The sequence below is a fragment of the Podarcis tiliguerta genome (assembly GCF_965153285.1).
Source record: "Podarcis tiliguerta genome assembly, chromosome: 3".
Classification (NCBI taxonomy): Eukaryota; Metazoa; Chordata; class Lepidosauria; order Squamata; family Lacertidae; genus Podarcis; species Podarcis tiliguerta.
In genome coordinates, this window is record NC_139536.1 from 86,706,830 (window position 1) to 86,724,850 (window position 18,021).

At 40.9% G+C, this 18,021-nt stretch overlaps 1 protein-coding gene across 49 annotated transcripts in view; it reads left to right on the forward strand.

Moving 5' to 3' along the window:
• DST (dystonin) overlaps window positions 1–18,021 on the forward strand; it is a 315,621-nt gene that overhangs the window by 230,990 nt on the left and 66,610 nt on the right. For all 49 annotated transcript variants that reach the window (XM_083431241.1, XM_083431260.1, XM_083431249.1 and 46 more), the window contains 2 exons: window positions 14,242–14,403; window positions 16,282–16,452. In XM_083431241.1, coding sequence (XP_083287367.1) covers window positions 14,242–14,403; window positions 16,282–16,452 — 333 coding nt within the window. The remainder of the gene's footprint in view (window positions 1–14,241; window positions 14,404–16,281; window positions 16,453–18,021) is intronic.

The window sequence follows — 18,021 nt, forward strand, 5'->3', positions numbered from 1 at the left end:
GCTCTGAGTAGTGTGTTCATATCAAACAATTCCAAATAAAAGACAATGGGGAGAGGAACTGAAGAAGCAGCAATTCAACTGTCCTCTCTGACAGCTGGTGCTTATATATGTATTTGCGGCAGATATTTATTTCAGTTACTACGTGCACCATATGAAGAGCCAGCCCTCCTGTGACAGAGTTAAGGTGAGGTCAAACAGAGTCCTGGGCGAGGTCCAAAAAGATTAGCTTTCATTCCTGGGGATTGTCCCAAGAGTCATGACATGGGATCATGCCAGGCATTATGCAGCCAAGAGGTTTCATCCAAACCTGGTTCTCAGGATCAAGAAAAGTACTGATCAATTAGTCAGGGCAAAACAAAGAAGTGTGGAGGTGAGCTAAGGCAAAGGCAACAGGCCATTGGCTGTGCATTTGTTCTGCTGAAGCATAGTTCTGGTTTCTGTCTTGTAACCCCGGCCCTCATCCAAGAAAGCTGTCTGGCAGAATTTATTTTAATATCCAGTGTGCCTAAGATAAACTCAGTGGCTGAAAGCAAAAGAAACAATCCTGCCTTGGGCACTAGGTGCTAACTTCCATTCCATAATGAACTTTCATCTCCTAAGATGGCACAGAAGGGAAGCACACCACTAGGTCCTCTTGCCTGCTAAACACCAGAATCAGTAGAGTAAAGGCATATAAAGGCCTGAGCAAATGAAACATTATTTACCTGGCATACAAAAAATAACAGAAGGAGCCCTTCTGAACCAAAGATGGGGCTCCCCTGATGAAAAAGCCCTGTTTCAGGTTATCAGACAATAGTACCTGAAGAGATATAACAGTGGGCAGTGGAAGCAATCACTTTTTAAGGTACACTTGCTTCCAAGATGGGTTTTTTAAACTTGAAAATCATAAAAAGTACTTAAAGGATTGCTTTCTCCTATGTATTTCTTTCAGTGATCAATCAACGTCAGAGGTCTTGCTTTGCATCTCCCCAACAGCACATATGCAGTGGGTGAGAACAATGAACAGGGCAATATCAGTTAAGGCACCAGTGCTCTGGACTGCCCTGCCCAGGAAAGCTTGTCTGGACCCACCATTGTGTACATTTCACAAGCTCTTTAAGGGCTCTTTTGCAAACCCTTTGACTGAAGGTAGCTGATGGCTGTTAGCAGATCTCTCTGCTACTGTGATGATAGTGGTTGTGCTACTACCATTTGTTTTTCTGTATTGTTTTACTGGCTTTTCTTTTTAAAAAGAAATGTGACAGGCTTTCCTTGCCATATAACAATGCAAGGTATCCCCCAGATAAATATGGGATGAACAGACGTTTGAGAATTTCCTCTGTCTTTCTCCACCACATCCTTGAAAGGGGATCAATGATATCCCTGAGGAGCTGTAGTCTGTGCAATCTACTGGCCCGTTCAGGCTTTCTTTTTGTAATTTGCAGTAAGAATTGGAACAATTCTGTAATTTGTAATTCTGTATTTGTAATTATTACTTCATTTTATAATGTATATGGAACAGTTAGAACAAGAGACAAAAAATAAAAGGATGAAAAACAAAACTATAAAATAGGAATGTAGAATGAGTTAAAATAACAAAGTAAAGACTTTCAACTTCACCAGATAATCTGTAGTTGCAGATTTGCCAGGCATGTGACAAAGGTTGTCTTGAAAATTATGGTGCCGCTATATATGTCATAAAGCAATGCCAAATCGTATCAAAAGTGTAAGATTTGGGCTGTTTTCTATTGAGTTGCAATTACTATTCATGCTGTCAAGATCATATATAAAACTAGTTCTTTTGACAATATATATTTACATTGGTATCATCAAAAATATTCAGTAACATTAATTTTGGACAACAAACAATATTTTCTTTAGTGATATTTATCATTTCTCTCAAAATTAAATTAAATTTTGCACCAACTGACATTCCCGCTATAAATGATAATATGTGCCAAGTTTATTGCAAACCCTCTAACAGTCAGGTGATATAGAATAAAATATTTTTGACATTTGCAAAGGCTTGCAACGCCATCTGTGTAACATTTTTAAGTTTTCCCTAAGGAAACCAGAAACAGATTTTTAGGGTCATGATGCCCAAGTTTTATTCCAGTCCTTGGGAATAATTTGTGTGCCAATATCCAGTTCCCATATCTTTTTAAGGGGTGGCATAGATCCATAAGTTACATTGAGCAATGTAGAGTACAGTTTAGAAACTAACCCTTTCTCCCCTCTACCCATTGTGCTTAATAATTTTTCAGATGGTGTTAAGGGTCTTAGAGCTTGTGTTTTTACATGTTCTTTTTAAAATAAAACTATGAATTTAATTAAAATAAATCCAGTTTGTGTTAAGTTAAGCCTTCTTTCTCTATGACAGTTTTCACATTTTTTTCTTAATTTCGCAAGTAAACGCTGCACTTTTTTGGTTTGGACTGCAACAAGCTCTTTCTGTGTCTGATTGTGTTTTGGGAACGTCTGACTTGGAGAACTGGTGTTTCAATACGTTTGTGTGTATTGGGGTACTGTATATTTATTTATTATTTATTACATTGTATATCCCACCTTGCCTCTAAAGAGATCAAGGCAGCATAAAGCTTCCCCCCTCTCCATTACCCTCACAACAGCCCCATAGGCTAGGCTGAGAATTGGTGACTAGCCCATAGTCACCCAGTGAGCTTCATGACCAAGTGGGAATTTGAAGCTTGTTCTCCCATGTCCTAGCATGACACTCTGATTTATTTATTTGTTTATTTATGAAAACACTCAGCATGTTCATTCCATGTACATTTTATCTAGAGCATCTTTGGGTTGTATTCACTTAGTCATGCTTAGAGTAGACCCACTGGAAATGAACAGGACTTAAATCATTTCTAAAGCCCTGTTGATTTCAATGGATCTACTCTAAGCACGACTAAGTCTGGATCCAATTTGCTTGGCAGAATGTGTTCATCACATGCAACAATGCATTTTGGCAACAGTCGCACACAAAGCTTCACAAATCCCTGTTGTTGGACTACAAAGATTAGTCTCTTTCTTTGTCTTTAGCATCCGATTCAGGTTATGTGAGGGCAACGTGAATGGGTTTAATAGCACACTTCTGAAGGTCCTTTCGGAAGGACCTCTCTTTTTCTTGAAGATATGCACCTATGTTTGCAATAAGAAGAAAAACAGAGCTTTGTATTATTATTTCTATGAACCATTCTATGAATGGTTACAATTGGGTGGGGGTGGGAACCAATGGCTAAAATGTTTAGATTTGAAAGATAGTTAAATTGATCTTTTAATCTGCTCCTTGATGATACCTGATGGGTATTTTTATATGTTTTATTACAAATACTGTGTGTTTTAAATTTTGTTTTCCCTCTCTGATTCTTTGGGGGACGTTAGCGGGTTATTCTTGTGTTTATTTTGATTATGTATTTTATGTTTTTATGTTTTATGTTTTTGTGTTTATTTTGATTATGTATTTTATGTATTTTATGTATTTTATGACCTGTGGGTATAAGGCGGTATATTAATTAATTAATTAATTAATTAATTATATTATATTATTCCTGATAATCCGTATTATCTGTTTTTATATATTTAAATGCATTTTAAACCATGCTTCATTTACAAATAGGAATATGAAAAGTGGTTCGCATTATCCACTTTATCCAATAATAAGTCAACAGTCAACCGCAAAATTGTAAATTTTTCTCACAGTATATGCCTTTTGAGATGATGGTGTGGGCTTCTTTCAGACAGTGACCTGGTTTTCATGCCACACTAAGACAAACAATCTCTTAGTGCAAGTGTGCTGTTCCCAGAGAGGAGATAATGGTCATCTTGCTGCTCCTCAGTTGTTTTGCTGCTACACCAGACTGAGCTAAGCCATGGTTTGACTTAGCCTGTCATCTTAACTTGGGCTTGTGGCATGTCTCTCTCCACCATAATCATGATCTGTAACCAAGGTGTTTCCTGTGGATGACCACCATTTGAGGCAGAGACCTAGCTTTTTGGTCTCCGTTCCTTGTTTTAGCAGTAAGCTACGGTGAGGGGTTGAGGGTATGTGTGTTGCTATTGTCCATAACTGCACCATCTCCTTTACTAGCAAATCTCTTGATCCTGGGACAGGCTATCAGAGGGTCTGTACCTGGTGCTTGACCAAAGAAGCAGACTAGGGATGCTGCTGGTCGATCAATTACCCTGTTGCCCAGCAGCATGCTTGATCAAGCTGGTCAAGGTAGTCTCTGGACTATTTCAATATCCATTAGAGGCTGCCACTGTATTGGCTGAGCTCAAGACTTAAGGCCTTCATTACAACCATGCAGCTCTCTCAAATGGTCATTGGTCCAACACATCATTTAGGAGACACCCTTGATGTAGTCTTTGCCCCAAATGACATGAGGGATGGACTGAGGTTGGGTGTGGAAGTTCACTGCTTTGTCATGGTCCAATCATTACATGGTATAGTTTAGATTGGTAGCAACAATTTCCTGACTGGGAGCTGCCATTAGAAGTTTTGCGGCCAGGTACCATCAGTATGCTGGTGTCACTCAGCCATAACATCTGAATTAGGAGCAATTGTGCATGCCTTGGAACAGTGTCTGGACCCAGTTTTTAGCTTATTGATGTTTTTACTTGTTTTGAATGTTATAAATACTTATTTTTAGTGATTTTTTTTTCTGTTATTGTTACTGGATTATTCTTTTTGTAAACCGCTTTGAGGTTTTATTATAATCAATGGTATATAAATGTTGTGAAATAAACAAACGAATATACATGACGTGCAAAGCAGACTACTAAGTAATAGTAAAGTAATAAAGTTCAAGTGGTAGTCCCAAGCTCATTGGAGGAAGGGAATAGCAAATTGGAATTGCGACTAGTGACTCTTCTTTGAAATCATTACCAAGAACGATGGTCCATAGGCATATATTTTTACAATTAACAGTAGTCAGTCCACTTTTAACGAGTATTGCTTTTGGGTAGCTGAGAAGAAGATTGTCTGCTTGTGGTTCTTATATCTTATCTATCGGTATTTACATAGAGAAAAGAGGATTTTGTTTTGTGTTCAGAAATCCTACCCAAGAACAAATCTTCCAGTGTTTCCAATCAAAGCTCCATTTTCAGTTACTTACAGTAGCTGGCATATTGTATTTCATGGTGTTTCTCTTTCATTCTCTCACTTTCATTCAGTTTTATTGTAGACCTTTGTGCTTTAAAGAAAGTACGCATTGAATGAACGTGGGCAAAAGAAAAAATCAGCAGATGAACTTGCTTTACTTGGGTTACACCATGCCCATTTCCTCACAAAGAGCCAACCAGCTAAGATGATCCTGAAAAACAAAAGCCCTTGTTTAGTTTGTATTTTGCTGAACATTTTAATGAGCTACTTCATGCTAGGGTGGGGTTGTGGGGAAGCAGCGTTCAATCTCTGCCACGTAATTACAATCCTTGAAATGTCTGCAAAATATTTCAGCCATAAACCTGCCACACTCTTTATTCATTCTTTTATTTATTAAAGCACATGGATTTATGTCAGTTTCTATCACTGAATGGCTCATTAAATCCCCTCACCCATTTAGACCATTACTAGATGCGGAAAGGGTCGTTTCAGTATATTTCCAGTGTTCAGATGTATGTCAAGAGGTGCCTTCTAATTGCACTTCATAGGAGATCTGGGCCCGGATGAATATTCCAGTTGATGAGCTTGAACTAATATTTAAATTGGTTTAGGTCGGTGTCGTAGATGGTGGCCTCTTACCTTGTTGATTGAATCAGTGCAATGTGTTAACTCTTCCCTGAAGTACATGGTTACTTTTCACAGGCGCCTTCAACTTCAATATTTGCATCTGTTTTGCAGCTTAAATATAAAATGAAAAAAAGAATAATAATTTATTATCACTACATTAAAGAAAAAACTCAACATACATTTGGGGTGGCTACCTGCATACAGACCTTATCCTTTGTCCAGAGCCTTCTGTATATTCTAATGCTCACATGGAGCTCCTTTACAGATGGTCTTCCCCATTCATTTAAATGGAAGGAGTAGCTGCGTGTGTCAGTTCAGGTGCTGCCTTGGACATGTACAGTGCCTGTTCAACAAATCCATGCTCAGCTGACTATAAATACATTCTGGGTTGGGAGTGACAGACTTCCTTTAAAGGAAGGTCTTAAGATTCATTGTCATTCCAGTACTGACCCATTTTGCTGCTTGAAGCAGAGCCCAAATAGTGTCTCCTGCCCCCTATCCAGGGCCACTGTTTTGAAAACACTTGCTGCACTTTATTTGGGAATAACCTTTGTGGCACACAATAAGATTTAGTTTGGAGTAGTGAATATGTATGGCAATGGACTGCCAGAAACTTCATTCCTGTCTGCAACTATCCCTTCTTATAGTGCTGCCTTCCCAAGGGAGGGGAACTTTTTCCGCTGTAGTTTTTGTATATGGTTTGTTGTGACTGCAGCTTGTGGTATGAAACATTGTCTTTTTAGTGGGTCATGATTGTTGTTAACAACGTGGGCATTTTTATATGTAGATATGCTGGTATACATATGGCAAATAAATTAACAATCCACCAGCCTTTAGAAATGAGCTGCTCTCCTTGCTCTGTATTATTTTTACTCTCCTTAGTGCTTTAGCTCTTTATTTTATTAAAAATATAATATGCCTTCCATCTAAATAGATCCAGAAACAAATAAGTAAAACTACTCATGCTATTACCTCAATATAGTGTGGTTTTTAGGAGTACTGTACTGGGTGAGATTTTTGAAAAGTTGCAGCACTTCTTTGCATGTTGGGATTTGCAGTTGTCTGAGAGCCAGGAAGTGTAAAAAAATATCAAGCAAATCCCTTTTCATTGGATTAACTGGATTGTGAATGAAGAATGCATTCTGTAGTCATTCAGAGAGACCAATTTGCCGGCTAAATCCCTAATTATAGAATATAATGTACATGTGTTACAAATATAGAGCAAAGGATGCAATCCTATGGAGATTTTTCATGGGGCTTGCTCAGAAGTAAGATCTGGCTGTTAATTAAAATTGATTTATGGTGATGGTGGAAAGTAATTCAATTTGATTGAATTCTTATTATACAGCTGGTTAGTTTAGTTTATAATGCTACATACCATTAAAAGTGACCATCCACTATATTCAGATTCCTGTTACACTGCATAATTTGTAAGTACTGGATTATTATTTTTGTTATGAAGCAGAATAAGTGCAGTTTGTCAGTGTTTTAGAAGGGTCCTGGGTAGTCTGGTCCATATTTGTATGGTGTCAGGTTACCCGGTTAAGCAATATGTAGTACATTTTTGACATTTTGAACTAATTAGCACCGGTTTTTCCATTCTGCTTGTGAGCCACCACCCACCCACCCTCTTTTCCTCCAGAATTACAGAGCACAGACTCCGATATGCAGGAGTGCTGCAGACAGGAACTTGCTCCTTTGTGCACCTCCCCCTGAAAAGGCTCAGCCTCATTCAGAGACAAGACAAACAGTAAAAGTGAAAGATGGCTAAGTAAAGTCATGTGGGGCAGGAAGCGTAAGGGGGAAGAGCTAAGAGGTCAGGCACCTCCTAATGCTCGGTTGGAATAATACTCAGGGAACGAATGCGATAGGAGCAGATGTTGCCTAAAGAATAGCAAAGGGCGTTTCTTTTAAGCTCACTATTGGGAGGGATGCCTGTCAGACCATAAGAAACCAGGGAGAGCCGGAAAGCTTATCAGCTGCGCTGGGCAGGACATGTGAGCGTTTATTGTTGTGAGCTCTTTTTAATGCCTTCTTCGCTACAGCTGCGCTTCAAGACGGAGATGAAAACAGTGACCACGCTCTTGTAGCCACCGTTTATGCAAAAAAAAAAGTCCTGCTGAATTTAAACAGAATGTGAATCTGTTGTGCCTTTGTGCCGGAGTGGAGGAAGAAATGCTCTAGTTTCCTGCTGTGTTGCCTTAAAACAGGGCAACAACTTTCAAGGAATGTGTTCTGCGAGAGAAACTGGGGGGAAAGTTTCTTTTTCTACTAATTCTGTTCCGTTGCTTTTTTGTATTATTATTATTTCATTGGTCTGGCTCCTCAGAAAACTGTTGTGTTTCCCATGGAACTTCTGAACTCACCACAGAGAAGCTTTAAGGAAGCAAGGAATAAACTGCCTTTTGAATCGAGGTTATTTATAGCTGCTGCCAAAAAAGGGGGAAAGCTTCTTCTTCTTCTTTTATTATTATTATTATTATTATTACAACTCTGGATGTACCTTTGTTTTTCCTGAAGCCTTTCTCTGTGCCTTGGTCTCCACAGTCCACAGCTCTTCTGGTTTGTTTTTCTTCAAAAGCGTCCACAACATGGCTTATTTATAAAGGAGATGGAATTCTGCAAGCCATTTAAATGGATTACAGTTAATCTGTCACCTCCTGAATATAGCGTGCTGCCTGCTATAATGCTGATTCATTTTGAAGACTTAATCTGGAGATTTAAGACACACATTTTGACCTAAAAATCGAAATGAAATGCTATGTGGGAAGTTCTGAGTCTTTTGAGCCACTTAAAGATTTTCCTGGGGTTTGGGGGTTTGTACATTTTGTTGGTGTCTTTGTGCGTTGAGTTAGTATTTTAAAATATTAAAAGGTGTGGGGGTTTTTTTTGTTTCCCCTCTCCCCACCCACCCCCTTCAGCTCAAGCACTTTATATTTTAGGGGCAGGGGGAGAAATGTTTTAAATCACAGCCAGGTAAACTTACACAGATGCACTGATTACGACCTTAACCGCCTCATAAATTATTTCCTGTGTTTTAGTATGTAAGCATCTTTCTGCTGAGGGCAAGTTTACTGTACTTTTTAAAAACTGCTTTTCTATTACTTTATTTTAATTTTTACTTTATGTGTGTTGCGTGTCTCCAATAAGGTAGCCTAGCAGCAGTGCTAGATCTGTTAATTCCTGCAGAAATGGGGAAGCCGCTGAGCAGGCCAGACTGTTTACGCCAGAATCCTCCTTGTGTAGGAAAAGGTGATGAAGAAGAAGAAGATATAAATATTGAGGACTGTTATGTTCCCCAGAGGTCAATCTATGACACAGTGCGGCTGAATGAACAGATTGACTCAGGTTCTAAAGGCAGCCTCTCCTCCAGGCATTTCTCAGATCGGACTTTGCCGTATAGTCATAGAACACTGGACCTTAGTACATTGTGCTCCAATGGTGCCCTCTCCTCCTCTAGTGTCTTTGAACTCAGAGGACGGGAAGCCAATAAGCTAGATGAAAAAATGATCTTTGATGCCCTTAAGCTGAACAGTGACATCATTCGAACAGCTGGCTTGCCCAAGGCAAAGTATCACACAGAAAAGAAAGAACATAGGAGATCCTGGAGGATGCTTGTCCCACCAAATTTTGCAGACTATGCAAATAAAAGTGAGTGCTCACTTGATGGGACTGTTGATGTGTCTGACTTAGCAGCAACAGGCCAGGTCAGATGTGGGACTAGTTCTCTAACTTCCGAAGAAGATGACTCTGGTCTGTGCAGTCCTCCAGCAGAAAGAGAAGAAAAACAAGATGTGCTAGAAGGGGAACAAACTCAATTTAGGAGCATATCTTCCATAGACGATAATCAGTTTGTGGGTAAATTTGGATCATTTTCTCCTACCATTTCTAGTAGTGAACATCAAATTTCATTGCTTACCTCCAGAAGTGCCCCTACCAGTGGACACTGTCGAGTAAAATTGCAGAATGCTTCACATATAGAGCAAGAACCTTTCTGGAACTATGAGGGCAACCAAGGGGAAGGAGATGGACATTGCAGTCCACTGACATATTTGAAAGAAGACCTCTTAGCACATCCCCAATGGCTCCAGGATGGTGAGAGGGAACATGATTTCACTTTAGACAAAGAGGAAGTGAGGAACAGCGCTGAAGTTAATGAGCCATTAGACACCCAAGACAGGATGATTGAAAAGGACCTCCTGGATATTTCAACTCAGGATATAGATATTTATGATGATGATGATGATGATGATGCAGCTTTACATGCTAGTGATACGGACTTAGTAAAATATGTGATTTTGCATGAAACTGAGGAAAGTAATATGGCCCATACAAGTGCAATAGAATTGTCCTGTCAGGCTTTAGAGGCTAATAATACCACATGCTGTCAAAAAGCAAATCCAATCAGCGCTGAATTCAGCTTTTGGACTACAGGCATGCAAATAGAACAAACCTTGGATACAGTGTGCAATGGCATGTTGTCTTATAAGGTAATTCCAAACTTAAATGCATTCTTTTCATGCTGCAGGGTGGGTTATTTTTTATTTTATTTTTTTTCTTCTGTGATTGCATCATGAATGCTTCTGTTTAGATTTTGCTAATCTACCCAAAGAGTTCCTTTAGAATCATTTGCCCAACAAGTTATTAGAAGTCAGAAATTGGCGAGATGGTCACTTCAGTAAATTGATTAAGGGCAGTTTGTGACAGGGTTGATTGCTTCCAGCTGTTTGGTTGCATGGCTATTTATTGTCCAGATGGTGCCTGTTACCCTTTATTTGGAATGCTTCCACTAGGCATTGATGTTCAGCACCCCCTCCTCCCCTCCCCTCAAATTATGTTTCAAGCAGCCAATGCCATTCAAGGGCAGATAGGCCTTCCCTATTCAGATTTAACCAGATTTCAGCTGCAGCCATATACTGTACACACTTTCATGGGAGTAAGGCCCATTAAACCCAATGGGCATGCTTCTTCTGAGTTGACACGTATAGGGTTGCACCGTTCATCATAAAGGTATACACAACGATGCTCAGATTGCTGCGGTTTCCAAAGTACACAGATTAAAGGCTTGTTGCACGTACTGAAATTATTTCCTTGCATCTTCATGCCAAAAAGTAGTCCTAAAGTTGTAGGGGATTTTTTTACAAGGGATCTTGTAACATTTACTGAGCGGTGAATGAAGTAAGGAAGTAGAAAACAGCTTTGTAATAAGCATGGGGAGCTTGTGAAGTCTTTAATTTAATTTTGTTCTTTTTGTTTTTGGTCCCTCTGATCTGGTTGTGTCTTGAGTTATTTTAGGACTTGTTGCTAAGCTGTTCTGGCAAACTCTAGCCTCAATTCCTACTTTTGTGAGTGGGTATGTGTATCTAAACAACAAATCAAGGGGAACAACTCGGTTTGGATTGTTATGGAATTGTCTTAAAAATATATGAACATCTGAAATAGAAGAGAGTTGGATTGAAGGACTGCATTACTAGTTCCATGGGCCTAAACTGGAGCAGGACTTGTGTTTCTCACACAGCAACCTCAAACACAGGAAGCTTCTTTTGAAAGAGAGGGGAATTTCAAAAGTAGTTTATGGAACCTGGGGTGTGTACATGTGCCTGCCTGTTTGATTGCCAAAGATACTACTGAGCTAACACTTGGGGATGTGTAAATTAGCTTTTGCATCCCAGCCCTTGTTTATTTCTCTAAAGTAAAGAGAACTTGCCCATATTATATATTATTTTGTGGGAAAGGTAAGACCTGTTTGCTGTTTTCAACTACTTGGTTCCTCAGAACTCTGCTTTATAATGCCCCCCCCCCTTTAACAAATCCCACAATGTCCTGCAAATAGTGCTATTGAGTGCAGCAAAACCAGCATAAACAGCATTGTGTGTGTGTGTGTGTGTGTGTGTGTGTTCCTGGTTGCTACTATGTAACACACCACCGTGTCTGAGGATTATTGCATGTAGTCTCAAACGTGTGTGAGCTGTCCATGTTCGGACTTAAGTTTCTCGCTGCCTCTGCAAAACCCCCTTCTCCCAGTTATTTGTGTGGAATCAAGGCCTGTCCTGTGTGTCAAATGTGCTTGCTGTGTGTTGAATTGCTGGCTGCTGTTATGACGTAAACTTAGGTGTGAAAATGTGCTGTTTGCAGACTATCATAGAAAATCTGGGTTTCTTACACTATGTACATAGCAAGTTTCTGCTTTCCTACTAGTGTTGTGCTTGACCATTTTGGTGTACGATTTATGTATCCCATCTTGGGGAGGCTTCTTACAATTTTTGTTTTCAATTATGTGAGCATAAAATATTGAGGTACATTAACTGTAAGCATGCTTTATTTTCAGACTGTTCTAGGAATTTGGGTGTCCTGGGCTACTTGAATGTCTAGCTTCATAGGTTCTGAGGAATAACTTTAGCCATACTGAGGTACACTTGTAGTATCCCCATAACATTGCTTGTATTAAGGGCATGATGTTACTAGTGTCAGCTGAAATATATATTCAGGATGTGAGCCATATTTGCTAGTAACGCTATAATAATAAAGCTCAGTACAGTATTACAGTACAATGGCTTCACAATATTTTGCCGACTATAGTGAAATTGCTGCCAAGGGACAGTGTCTGTAGTAGTAGTAGAAGAAGAAGAAGAAAAAGAAGATGGGGGGAAGGGGGGGACTACTTCAAAGGTAAGAAGCTTTAAGACCACAGTTTGAATAGCCTGGGCTCATAATACCACCAACAGTATTTGATGCCTGTGGAATATTTTCTGTCACTAGCCTTTGCAAGTCCTCAAATGAACATCACTTAGGTTGGTGGGTTGAGTTAACCTGCATTAGGATATCATTGTGTGAAGCGTGCTTGAATTTCTTGCCAATGAAGACCACCTGGGAAATAAAGGGAGAAGATCCCCAAGGTTTTTCAGTATCTTCTAAAACAATATAACCATTACTAGTCTTATCTAGAAGGTGAATGCTGGTGTAGTTCCTTAGTCACATGATCAGCTCATTCTCCCAGGCCATTCCTGAGGTCCAGGCTCACCATGCTATAGTGGCCCCCAAATCATTGGATAGCACTTGCATTTCTCCACTGTGCAGTTAGGTCCCTTCCTGCATGTGCCCAGCATCTCATTGCTCACTTGGTCTGTAGGAGCCACACTGTCCAACACCAGCTCCTCCCATTAGAACTAAGAGCACTGCATCACCTTTAAATGGCTATGCAAATCATTATGCACCACAGAAACATATGCTGAGCATATTCAGACGATTGATTAATTTCTTCACCAAACTTTAAGCATTTCCCTTGTCCACCGTTGCTACTCATACTTTCAAACTCTACTATAGAGACTCTGGGCACTGTGTATTTGGTCTTTCAGAAAGGGTTTGACAAAGTACTTCACCACAGACTCCTTAGTAAGCTTAATCATGGAATAAAAGGAGAGGTCCTCCTACTGTTCTGCAACTAATTAAGGAACAGGAAGCAGACAGTAGGAATAAATGGGCAGTTCTCCCAATTAAGGGATTAGCATTGGGATATGGGCTTGATTATAAATTATAAAAGTGAGCAGTTGTTCAGGGTGGTTAAAACAAAAAGAGACTGCAAGGAGATCCAAAGTGATCTATCCAAATTGGCTGAATCGTACTAGAACCCAGGACCATTGTATGAAGCTAAATGTTGGAAGATTCAGGACAGAACTGAAGAAAGAACTACTTCATGCAGTAAATAGTTTTAACTTTGACAAAGAAGAAGTGGTGACCATTACTGTGATTGGCTTCAAAAAAGAATTAGACAAATTCACCGAAGATAGAGCTGTCAATGGCTGCTAGCTATGATGGCTATGCACTCTGTTGGAGGAAGTATGCTTCTGTACGTCAGAGTCACAAGTCCTTTTTGCACTCTGCTTTCAGGCTTCCCACAGGCATCTGGTTGGCCACTGTGAGAACAAGATGTTGGTCTAGATGGGCATTTGGTATGATCCATCAGGGCTCTTATGTTTTTATGGGCTACTTGTGTCTGCTGGCCATACGCAAAGGATAACTGTTTGCACAGAGCTGCATAGCCCCAAGAAGAATGGGCTATTGTGAACAGATATCTGAACAATTACTACCCACAATATGTCATCCTCTTCAGTTTGACATAGGTGTCCACAACGTGTACCTTTTGCTTTAAATATTGTTTGAGCATCTATATTAGGAAGATTCAGTATGGAGCACTATGTTTGTCTTTTCCTTTTAAATACAGTGGGGTTTTTTTTTAATGTAATAGCAGTTTCTTAACTCCTCTTTGGGTTAATGTGTATATAATTTACTCTGAGTTGTTTTGTGTTTACAACATTAAGAGCAATTTTATATGTACACTCTGTAGCTAAATACTGTCTTTCAACACTGTGTTCATGACATGCTGTGTGATTTTACTACTGATATCTGCTCTAGTCGTTACTTATGCTCAGCATGTTCCAAACTTAATAATCTAAATGTGCCTTTGCCTGCCTTTCTTTCTTTCTTTCTTTCTTTCTTTCTTTCTTTCTTTTCCTTTTGATCTGAAGGTATTTGAGAAGGAAAAGATTGAACCACTGCAGGTTAAGCAACAGGAGGTAAATTGGTTGGGTCAAGGCCTTATTCAGAGTGCTGCTAAAAATGCTAGTACTGATAACCTTGAGCGTGATCTTGAGGATGTTAACACAAGATGGAAAACTCTCAACAAAAAGGTATGTTAGTTGTATTTGCACTGTTGTTTAGTTTGCTGTTGTTTTTGTATTGCTCTTATTTCTGATTTTCACTACAAAGTAGTACTACACATTATTGTAATAGACTGCATAACAAAATGCACAAAAGCCCCAGTCCAGAACTCCATTTGTGCTCTGGTGCTCATGTAGAGCTCCTATAGAAGCAGACTACTCTTTGTCACATGGGTACCCTGTCATTTTAATGTCCATGGAAAGAAACCTGTAGAAAGTCAAAAGCCTAAAAGAAATAGAGGATTGCAAAACATAATTCATGCTGCTTTCTGTGTCATGCTGATTGAAGCAAAATGCCTACTCAACTGTCTTCAGCCCTATTTAGGGAAGATTTTAATAACTGATGTTTTAATGTATTTTAATCTTTAGAGAGAGCCAGTGTGGTGTAGTGGTTAAGAGCGGTAGTCTCGTAATCTGGGGAACCGGGTTCGCGTCTCCGCTCCTCCACATGCAGCTGCTGGGTGACCTTGGGCTAGTCACACTTCTCTGAAGTCTCTCAGCCCCACTCACCTCACAGAGTGTTTGTTGTGGAGGAGGAAGGGAAAGGAGAATGTTAGCCGTTTTTAGACTCCTTCGGGTAGTGATAAAGCGGGATATCAAATCCAAACTCCTCTTCTTCTTCTTTTGTTGGAAGCTGTCCAGAGTGGCTGGGGAAACCCAGCCAGATGGGCGGGATATAAATAATAAATTTATATTATATTATATTATATTATATTATATTATATTATATTATATTATATTAATGTCCAAATAAAGATGCATGCATGCATTCAAGAGGCACATGAAGTACCGTATTTTTCACCCCATAGGACGAAACCCAAAACCAGGTCGGGGAAACCGAACCAGGTCGAGGAACAGCGGGATGGCGGCGCTGCGCCTCCTTGCTGTCCCCCGAGCTTGTGGGGCTGGCCGATGTCTGTCCGGCGAGCGGGGCGCTCTGCTTCAGGGCGCCCCTCGCGCTGGGCGGCAGACTGCTATCCGCAGTGTGGGGAGCCCTGCGGGGGACTCCCCAGGGCTCCAACACGCTGCAGATGTCTGCCCGGCGCGAGGGGCGCTGTGCTTCAGGGCGCTCCTCGCGCCGGGCGGCAGGCTGCTATCCGCAGCGTGGGGAGCCCTGCGGGGGACTCCCCAGGGCTCCAACATGCTGCGGATGTCTGTCCGGCGGGCGGGGCACTCTGCTTCAGGGTGCCCTTTGCGCCGAGCGTCAGGCTGCTATCCGCAGCGTGGGGAGCCCTGCGGGAACTCCCGCGGGGCTGCCTAGGCTGCGGATGTGTTCCCGAAGCACTGGGCGCTCTGCTTTCAGCGCGCCCGGCACTCTGGGAAGCAGGCTGCTATCCGCAGCCTAGACAGCTGCCTAGGCTGCGGATGTGTTCCTGAACTCCCGCAGGGCTGCCTAGGCTGCGGATGTGTTCCTGAAGCCTGGAGAGCAAGAGGGGTCGGTGGGCACAGCGAAAGCCTGCATTCGCCCCATAGGACGCATCCAGATTTCCCCTTCATTTTTGGAGGGGGAAAAGTGCGTCCTATAGGGCGAAAAATACGGTACTTAGGCTTCCCTGGGGATTATCCCTAGGCAGGTCTACCTCACACTTTATGCACCTATGACCTACTGGTACAAAATGTATTGTTCATATCTATATTAAGACAATTTTAAATATTTGCCGAAGTGCACAGAATGTCACTCGAGTCAGTGAAGAGCTTCATAGTTTAGGAGTTGCTAGCCTTAAATTGTTCCTCCTTCTAACGTTTCTTATTTTCGCTAGGGGTTGTTTGATTGACTGGAAAGATGGAAAGAGGTATCGTGGGAAGAGGATAATATTTACAATGTTTTTTTATTTGTTTGTTTGTTAGGTTGCTCAAAGAGCAGCCCAGTTGCAAGAGGCACTGCTCCACTGTGGGAGGTTTCAAGATGCTGTCGAATCTATCCTTAGCTGGCTTATTGACACAGAAGACCTTGTGGCTAATCAGAAGCCTCCATCTGCTGAGTTCAAAGTTGTGAAGGCACAAATACAGGAACAGAAAGTGAGTGGAAGTTATTTATCTATCTTTAGATTAATTATATTTTCTCTGTCACCTGCTCAGTTGGGTATTTTAAACTGTTTTTAAAGCTGTGTGTTAATGTTATAACCCACCCGGGGCCTTAGGATGAATAGTGGGTAATTAATAACAGTAATAACATGTGGCCTACTGGATAACAGTGTGGCTGAGTGTGTATTAGACGTGTGCTATAAGAGGTGCAGTTGCAAAAGAGCCTGGAAAAAATACCTTTCCATAGTTTCTGTGATCCCATCACTTAGGATGGTTGTCATGGATGCTTCTGTGGGGGATGTGTTTGGCTTTTTTCAGGGGAAGGGCAAATTTTGTCAGCCCAATCTGTGAAATTCTCTTTAAAGATTTGCCCTTTGATGCTTTCATTTTGGAATTCTCCACTCATTTTAGCAGAGGCATCCAGACTGTAGCATAGTAGTGGGACAGGATCTGTTAGTCCTGCCTTTTACTTGTACGGCTCGGATTCAGTGATAGACAGCAGGTTTTCCTGGGGGAAAGTGGCTAGGCAAGCGGAAGTGTGGGATGAGCCCTAAATTGCTTTGGTTCATTCAATGAGAAAAGTGACCAAGAAATATAACAAATAGTTGGTATGTAAATTTATATCCAGTTCTTCTTTCACCATGGAACTCAATGGATTTCCCAGGCAGCCTCCCATCCAGGCATTGATTGCATCCTTTGTCCGGAGAAATGTGGTTTTCTTCACTTCTTTGGGAAATGTGGGGAGCTGGTGCAGAATGGGGGGGGGGCAGAGGCCATGTATAGCACAGAGTAAACAATCATTTCATTGGACCAGCTTTCTGTATGTATTGCAAGGAAAACTCTGGAATATCTGTGCTGGTTCTTGGCATCATTTCATGCACGTGTACATTTCACTGGATGCACATCAAAAACAATTATTTCAAGGATCAAAAGCAATCGGATGTTTGAAAAGACATCACTGATATTGTGAAAAGGGGCAGGCGGAAGAACATTGTAGAGCTACTCCCTTGAGTTGAAATAAAGTTCAAAATTTTGTCAGGGCTTCAATCCTCCTTCATCATTTTGACAACCCTCCACCCCACCCCTTCTCAGCTAATCTCTTCTTCCCATATATGCCATTCAGTGTGGACATATACGAGTTGCCTATACATATGGGTTAGTAAGGGATGAAATCTGTGCCTGGTGTCAGCTTCTGCTCCACCCCTTACTTCCTGACTTCCGTCTCTAGAGTTTTGTAGAATCTGTTTTGATTTAGGGTAACATCTTGGTGTGCCTGTATCTTCAGTTAATAACGTCAAACACCCCTGCTTCAGATTTTTCAACAATTGTTTGTAACACAGTTGCTGATGGATTGTTAGACCCTCACTTAAAAAAGGGGGGGAGGGGGAGAAATTTCGTATTAAATACTGAATTGGCAGTTGTGGAGTAAATACAGCACATCAAACTCTGTAACCAGATCCATAATTACTTTCCTGTTCAAAATAAATGTGTGAGCAAGGAAAGAGCAGGTCACAGCATGCACAGCATCAGAGAGAAGTTGTGCTCTCTGAGCAGTCTTAACAA